This window comes from Benincasa hispida, chromosome 1 (assembly GCF_009727055.1).
Source record: "Benincasa hispida cultivar B227 chromosome 1, ASM972705v1, whole genome shotgun sequence".
Taxonomy (NCBI): Eukaryota; Viridiplantae; Streptophyta; class Magnoliopsida; order Cucurbitales; family Cucurbitaceae; genus Benincasa; species Benincasa hispida.
The window spans coordinates 90,726,375-90,735,006 of NC_052349.1; the positions used below are offsets into that span (position 1 = coordinate 90,726,375).

General features: G+C 30.0%; 1 protein-coding gene across 2 annotated transcripts; it reads right to left on the reverse strand.

Moving 5' to 3' along the window:
- Window positions 1-2,907: 2,907 nt before the first annotated feature.
- On the reverse strand, window positions 2,908-4,891 carry LOC120081364 (zinc finger Ran-binding domain-containing protein 2-like). 2 transcript variants are annotated; one of them, XM_039036169.1, is made up of 4 exons: window positions 4,735-4,891; window positions 3,848-4,225; window positions 3,505-3,624; window positions 2,908-3,141 (listed from the first exon to the last, which is right to left on the reverse strand). In XM_039036169.1, the coding sequence occupies exons 2-3, from the start codon at window positions 4,210-4,212 to the stop codon at window positions 3,549-3,551; spliced, it is 441 nt and encodes a 146-aa protein (XP_038892097.1). In that variant the 5' UTR covers window positions 4,213-4,225; window positions 4,735-4,891; the 3' UTR covers window positions 2,908-3,141; window positions 3,505-3,548. The 2 variants fall into 2 exon arrangements, with proteins under 2 accessions (XP_038892097.1, XP_038892106.1); XM_039036178.1 differs by lacking the exon at window positions 4,735-4,891 and having other exon boundaries at window positions 3,848-4,709.
- Between the last annotated feature and the right edge of the window lie 3,741 nt (window positions 4,892-8,632).

The following is an 8,632-nucleotide window of genomic DNA, read 5'->3' on the forward strand; positions in this document are numbered from 1 at the left end:
GAAATGCATTGCTGTTCACTTCATCTTCTCACCCTTTCAATAAAATCACATGGAATAACATGGACTGAGATTGACATATGTCATTATGAACAGTTTTTTGAAATTATTGTACTCAGAAAGTTGAAAGTGTGCAGTTGGGGTTCCCTCATGAATTGGAATGTTCTGTGGTAAGATGGAGGTAGGGTGAAACAATGACTATAATAGAACTGCACAACTGTGGACCATCCATTTTTCTTTTTTTCTCTTTTCCTCATATTTGTGATTACCCCAAGCTAGCTTAGACGTACCTTGACTAATCTTACGAGGCAACATGCATGACCTTGCGACTTTTGGGTGTCTAAGAAAACTCGTAGGATATTAAATTCTAAATAAGTGGTCACTATGGATTAAATTCATTTCCTCTGATGTCCATTATTCTACCTATGAGTCCATGATCCGTATTGATCTTAGACCAACCCATGATGGTAAAATTGTGGCCATCTCGGATTTTTGTTCTGTGTTCTTTCTCGAGTAATATCATATGCACTTGTGTTTTATCACATGAGCAACATTTTACTAGACGGATCAAGCTAATGCCCTGAATGAAACTTACATTGCTTTTTCTCTCTCTTTTCCTTGTGAGAGGTTACATGGCTGGTGGTTTGGTGAAAGTTTAGAGGATGTTTGGCTTGTGATTCTAATTAATCTAGGTTTGTAAAGCCTGAAGTTGGAAATCATCAAATTTGTGTAACTTGTGGTTGGGTTGTGCAGAAAAATGAGTAACAAAAATTAAAGTTTGTATAATCCATGTTTGATTTGTGTGTTTTTTTATCAACTTCGTGGTACGTATGTTCATATCAGTAGTAAACTTAATCTAAAGATTTTTGGCTTCTTCTGAAAAAGTTACTTTAAATTAAAAATGAAAAAAAAAAAAAAAAAAAAAATCCTTGCAGCTAAACTAGTATCATTTTCTTCTTTCGTTCAATATTCAAAACACTAATCCATATTGCTTGTACTGTACCTTTTTTCTCTATAACATCCCTGTGTTGCTCCCATTCTCTCTTATCTTGAATCTTTGAATTAAAAGAGTCGTTGAATCATAAGTTCAGTCCATTCGAATTCGTATGGTTTGGCTAGGCAAATCAAATTCTTGGTGAAAATCTTTGTGAACATGACTAGTTGAATTCGTTTAGTCAAATACTTGAATTTAAGACCTCCTACTTTATTATCCGTCAAATCATACGACCACATACTAAAGAAAAAGTGATAAGTTGGGTTGAATGCTTAAGTTTATTCGAAGTGTGTCTTAATGGTATATTTGAGTTTTAGGAGTTGATATTATTTGTTAATTTTTTTTTTTTAAAAAAAAGAAAGATTTAAGAAAAAAAAAATTCGGTTTTTCTCTCCTCTTTTCCGCTCTGCCTCTTTTTTCTCCTTTTTTTTAAACTCCATCCTCTGTCCATTGCTCTTCCTCTCTTATCTCTTTCTTGTTCCCTCTCCTTCCTTTCTCCATTTCTACGTTTAAATATTTTTGTTTTTAAAGGTAAACGTGGGAGGAGAGAAAAGAGAAGGAAAAGAAGGAAAAAAGAAACTACTGCAATGGTGGTCATGGATAGAGGGAGAAAGATGCAAAAAAAAAATAAAGAAATAAAAAGTTTTTTATTTTAAAGAAATTAAACAAAAGTGGATAAAAAATGGAGTCACCGTCATCTTTTGATTAGTAATTAACATAAAATTGATGTCATTGACCAAATTGATTCCAAAATTAAACCTCAAAATCAAAGTGTGCATAACTTAACTAGCATATAGTATGTGTTAGCGAATTTTCTCATTTCATTTATTGCTTATCGTTTATTTTAACTTTGCCTTAGTTGCTTAAATTGTCTTTTTTTTTCCTTTTTCTTTTCTTTTTTTTTTTTTAAGAAAAAACTGTTTGAAACATCCATTTCCATGCTTAGATGGGTAGAATAATTAATTAAAACTGACCTAACTTTAAAACTAATAGTTTTTTTCTTTCGTTCTTTCTTTCCACCCCTAACTGCCCCTAAAGTAACAAACTACAGCTTAAAAATTATGTTTGGGACCCCCCATAAATTAAAAGGCCTACCTTTATACAAAGTAGCTAACTTAATTAGTTGGATAAATTATTAAATCAGATCTATGTGTAATTTGAAGCTGTTTGTATAGATGTTTGGTTCTTTTTAACTTGATTGAATTTTGTTTGATTTATTATTAATTGATTCATATGCAAAGTTACGATAAAAATATTTGTCGCATGCCAGAATTTTCATAAATTGAAGATTTGACATCTATTAATCTCTATAAAAATATATAATTATTAAGAGCAAGATTTTTTTTTTTAATTCAAATGAGATGATTGGATCAAATCATCAACTTCAACAATGATAATTAATGTCTTTTCTATTGAATTACGTTCAAATTGTTTCTAATTACCTTTAACAATAAAAATAACTTAATTATTAAGTCAGATAATTTGTATAATTTTTTTTTTTTTATAAATGTGCATTGATATAGACACATTATCTTATCAATGCATATTCAAATTTTGGTGACTCCAAGAAAGATAAACTTTTTTCCTTCTTTTTCTTTTTCTTTTTTTTCTGTCTCTCCTTTTCCTTTTCCTCTCTCTTTTTCTTTTTCTTTTCCTTTTCTTTTTTTTTTTTTTTTTCCCTTCCTCTTTTCAGAATAGAACAAAGGAAACAAACATTTCCTCCTACTTTATATGTGTTTGGATAATATAATTATCATGGGGAATTCAAAAGGAAAAAGCTAATAATTTTCTTCTTTTTGTTTTTGTATTTTTGTTATTGTTATTGTTTTTAGTTTTCTAAGGCTTAGAAGAAGTTAATTAATCATCATAGAGTAACAGAAAATCGGTACGTGATGAGATATACTATAGATGTGTTAACCTAATTGAGATATCTGAGTAACTATTGATCTCTCGACTTCTAGTAATTTGTTAAAGGAAACAGAGAACCAAGATCGATTTTTGGACAATATCTCAATTTTTTATCATCACAGAAATTAACATCACTCATAAAAGAAAAGGTTACAAAACCAAAAACAAAAAGAGAGAGAGAGAGAAGAAAAGCTAGTGCAGGTTATGAAGTCTCTTTGAAATTTTCTCAGTTGGAAGCATACCTGCAAAACATGGGGAAAAAAATTTTAAGATATGTTAATTAATGACACTAAAATGGTTATTTTTAAATTAGGTAAATTCCAATGTAATTCTTAATAACTTTTTAATTATAAAAATGTAAATTTTAAAACTATACTTGTAATTAAGGGGTGTTATGGAGGTTGAGTACAGATTATTGACTAACTATTCATCCTAAAGAGTTCTTAAATTTACTGTAGGTCCCAGTCGACTAATTAAACAACTTAATTAATTCTTTGCTCGAATGCTCCCTAATAGTTTGAACGTATATAACCGTTTTTCCATAGTTAGAGATTCAGATCTTTCTATCCTACTTGTTGTATCAACGGTTATATAAGAACACATACCCAAAACTTGATGATGAAGGAGGATTTTGGCTTGGCTAGTTTTGTTAGTAGGAGTCTCTTGGAGCACTGCATCTAAAGCACTCCATCCTGCTTGCAAAGTTATGTTCATTGCATCCCGACCTGGATTTTCACACAATCATATTCACATGAGAATCTAGACATGGACAAACTTTAGTATGATAAAATATAATGGCTTTGTTGGATAACTGTTTGTTTTTTATATTTTAAAATTAAGTTGATATGAGTTTCTTTATTTCGATATCACTTTTTACAAATATTTTTTAAAAGTAAGAAATCTTGAGATAAAAGAAAATCAAATAATTATCAAACAGATTACGCATACCTGGCACAAATCCAGTCACCAGACTTCCAAGCGGAGGCAGCAGTACGGGCGGGACTAGCGAAAGCATATGGGGAAATCCCTCTAGGACTAGGACGAGGAATATCAAAGTCGAAAGCCGACATGTCGTCTTTAAAAGCCCCACATTTGAAGCAGCTTGATCGACTTGCAAAATTGTGAGCTCCACAATTTCCCACGCTACAGTACCAGTCCCCGGGCCTCACATCCGACCCTCCATACCCAAAACCAGACCCACCTCTTCCGACACCGCCGCCGCTCTTCGGGTCGCCGCATCGCTGGCACATGTCCCTCCTTTGGAAGTTCAAGTGCTGGCACGACCTACAGTTCCAATCTCCCGGTCTACTCATCTTCTCTTTCCCTCTACAAATTGTATTAACACGTAAACAACGTAAAAATATATTTTTCAAAAGAACTTAAATTTTTTTAATTACAAAGCACATTTCTATATAGAAAAGAAAAAAAAGTTTGAAATGTAAGTTAGTTTAAAAGTGGTCGGTCTTTAGTAAGTTTTTGAGCTTTCAATTTTATGTCTAATAAATATGAGACATTATTTAAAGCTCAAAACATACTTTTAGACATGAAATTACTACTATTTCGGGACTCTTAGACCAAAATCAAGTCTAACTCAATTGGCATATCAGTAGCCACTAGGTTTAATGATTCAAATCTTTTAAAAAAAATTAATTGAACCAAAAAAAAATCTTTTTCAAAACCAAAAAATAGTATTGTTTTTGTTACTTCAAAGATATAAGAAATTAGAAACGATAAAAAACAATAATCAAGTGATGTAAAAACGTGGAACCAAACAGATCCTAAAATTTAAAAGAAAAATGATGGAAAAACAGAAGAATTGAAGATGGAGCACAAACCTTAAGAGAGAAAAAAAAAGGTGGTTAAAAGAAAGAGAAGAAGAAGAAGAAGAAGAAGAAGAAGAAGAGAAGAATTAAGAATTAAGAATGGAGATGGAATAGGTAAAGAAGGGAAGTGGTGTTTATATACACCCAATTCCCACTCAAAAAGTTGATAGTGGAACATACATTATATTCAAGCTTTTCTCTCTTTCATTCTTTTTTTATATATCTAAAAGTTCAAAACAAAATATTACAAAAGGAGAGAGAGATGAGTGGTTTTCATTACAAAGAAAAGAAGGGTTTACTATGATACCATCTTACAAAGGAACCCCTTTTTCATTTCTCTCTTTTCTTCTTTTTTTTTTCTTTTTTTTTTTTAGTTTGTTAGTAATATAATATTAAACTTATCTTCACTCATCAGATTAAATTTTCGGGTCAATCGGTAATTTAAGATGGTATCATAGTAATATAATATTAAATTTGTCTTCATCTATTAGCTTAAACTTTTGGGTTAATCGATGATTTAAGAGAATTACTAAATGTGGAAAGACCAATGTTGTGGCACATAAGTGTAAGTATCTACGATCATAAGGGTATAGTTACAACTTTACAACATGGACATTTGAGTTTATTTTTCTATTTACTAAAATGTCTTTGTTCTTTTACTATTTACTAAAATGTCTTTGTTCTTTTAAAAAAAACAATAACTTTTTTTAAAAAAAGTTTCTTTTTTTCACCTTTTTTTTCTTTAGGGGACATGGAGCGAAGATGAGTGAAGATACATTCAACTATTTCAGCTAAGAAATCATTAGGATTTAGGGTTTCAAATTTTGGAAGGCAACCATTTTTTTTTCTTTTTTATTTTTCTTTTTATTTAGTTTTATAGTATACTCATATTAGCGACATATTTTGTTACTTTTTTATAATAAAAATGTTGATTTATCTCTCATATTTATCTCTCCAAAACAAGTAAATTGTAGCAATAAAGTTGGTGTAAATAAGGCCCACAAGCAAAGAAAAACGTGAAGAAGCTAATAATATTAATTCCAATGTAATGAATATTCTGACCCAAAAGCGAGAGAGAACCAAAATTACTAAACCCTTTGTACGACAGACAATGTCTAACGTCTAATCTCAATTATAATTTTTATTTTTATTTTTTTCACTTTTCTTCTTTTAAAAAGAAACCATAATTTTTTTTCTCACAAACTTTATACAATTTTGAATATTCTCACCTTATTTACATGTATTAACCTAATATGTAAAAAAGATCCAAACTTTTTCCAATATTCAAAATCCATTCCTAATATCATACCAGAATAATTCTCATATTGCCTTTTTATTAAAAAAAAAATCAATAAAAAGGCGTCAATTTTTTTAGTATAATAAAAAACAATTGAGTAGAGGATTGAACCTTTAACCTCTAAAAAAAAATCATGTCAATACTATTGAGTCAACCTAACTACTATTCTAATTGAGCTATTTATTAACATTTGATACCCAAATAAAGAAAATAATTATATTGTAAAGTTTTGAAGTCAAGAAACTTTTTAGTCTTGTAACACATAAACTAATCAAATGAACCTCAAAAGTTGAAGCTGCAAAATTCACTATAATTTTCTGAGAAACTTGTCATGAAAAGAATACCTTTTTTTTTTTTTAATTTTGTTGTTGATATTTTCTTTTCCTATTGTATTTCTTAATCAAGAAGGATTAGATTAGTGAGAAATAATAGAGAAAGAATGATATATTCAAAAGAGGAAAAAAAGTGAATGGAATTTAATTAAAATGAAAAGATGGAGAGAAAAAAGAAAAGAAAATAAAGGAAAAGAAAAGAGAGAGGCAAAAATGTGAGTTTCAATAAAGGTTGGGTTGGAGTGATAATATGTTGGAATAACCAAGGTTTCATTTTGACCATCTTTTCTCTTTTCTTCTCTTTTCTTTTCTTTTCTTTTTTCTTTTTTCATTTTTTGTTTTCCTTTCCACTTTTTTTTTCTTTTTCAAAAGTCTCTCTCTCTCCATTTCTTTCTTCATCCACACCAATGAAAAATCTCTCTTTCTCCAAATCTCTCTAAACCATCAAATCAAATGACTCTCTCTTGTTAGAATGTTGATATAATACTTATGTTCATCTCAGATACATATATCTTTATATAGTTCATCAAATTATCTAATCATATTTGACAAGTAAAAAATTCTTTTTACCACTTTTTTTTTTAAATGTTTTAATTCATTTTTATGTATGTTAAGAGAATGTAATGCACAAAGATAGGTACATCGCATTTCCTCCCCAATTAATATTGATTTTCATTTGTTGAGTCTTCTACAAATTTTCAAAGCTCACAGGTGAAAGAAAGTGTTAAAGTGTTAACAATAAATTTACCATAACTTTAAGATTTGGCAAGGGTGTGTATAGCAACGTTTTTAAAGAATTGCAAATATAGCAAAATCAATCAGTGATAAACTTTATCACTAATAGATTCACTAATAGACTCATATCAGCGATATAGTCTATCACTAATAGACTCTGAACGATGGATCTAAATCTTACTATATTTGCAAATTCTTTTGAAATGTACTATACCTTCTAATATTTTAGGTCTAATTAATATATTTGTAGCTACCCTTTAATTTTTGTATTCAATCGGTGATTTAAGATTTTGGTATCTTTCTCTACACACACCCACCAAATCTCTCTTCACATACATTCATCAAATGAGTCTCTCTATGACACACCAAAAGAGGAAATGAGAGAGAAGTGGCATCCATTCTCTTGGGTAAGGGTAAAGGAGGAGAGGGAGAGAGATAGAGAGAGGGCGAATTGTAAAGAAGAGAAAGGGGAAAAGGAAAGTTAGTTGATTCGATTCTCCTTGGGAATCACTTCCATGCATCACCACGACCAACTCATCATATATAATCTCTCTCTCTTCCTTTCTTTTCCTTCTTAGACTCTAAAATTCTCTACTTTTCTACTCTTTCAAATTTATTCAACGTGGCCGCTACTTTTATATCCGTTAAATCCATTTCAGATATCCAACAAAATTTTAAATTCAGTATCTAATAACGAGCTATGAGAGTGACACTCACTTTCAATAATAACTCTCCTTTTAGTATATATATATATATATGTTAAAACTTTCGTCATTTGGAATCTTGCCACTTTTCCTAACAATGTATCACAGTAAAATTTTCATCTTTTCTTTCCCCTTTAGTTTTGTTAAAGTGCTCCTTATTTCTTTTACTTTACAGTTGTGTTCATTTTTATTTCCCCTTTGTATTTCTCTCACATGGGTAATCATGGAAAAACACTTACCTCTTTTCTAACATTCATGTTCATAAAAGTATGTGTTGATTGTGTTGGATATTAAACCCTATTCTTTAGAGTGTAGGGAGGGGGAAAAAAAGACTACTTTAGTGAGATATTACACCCAACCATCCAGAAGATTTTTATTTCAAAATAATTGCACATGCATGTAAAAAGAGTAATACTAAAGTGCATAGAATTTAAAAGAAAAACAAAAGGCTATGATATGAATATAAAACCATGAATTCAAATGCATCATTCACCTGTACATTACAATATTGATAGAAATGTCATAAAAACATTCAATGTGATGACTATTCCCAATAAAAAATCATATAAATTGGGAAACTCATAACAATGTTCTCTATCAAGATCATGATGCATATTGACTTCACAAAATTTTGGTATATTAGCATAGACTGGGACAGATCTTAGAGCTTGCTAATGGGATGTTAACAGATTGAACCAGAAATGATAATTACAAAAAGAGAGACAAACTAATGCTCAATATTCTTTAACAAAATGAGAAACTGTATTAGAAATCACTGAATTTTTGCATTTGTGCTGAAAAATCATTTAGGTCATCAGAAGCATAAAGATTCGAGACTGCTG

Excerpts from the sequence above, each read along its gene's own strand:
- LOC120081364 (XM_039036169.1), bottom strand. The coding sequence starts at position 4,212 with ATGAGTAGACCGGGAGATTGGAACTGTAGGTCGTGCCAGCACTTGAAC. Across the intron at positions 3,625-3,847 it reads GGTGACTGGATTTGTGCCAG|GTCGGGATGCAATGAACATA; the intron begins GTATGCGTAATC and ends GTGAAAATCCAG.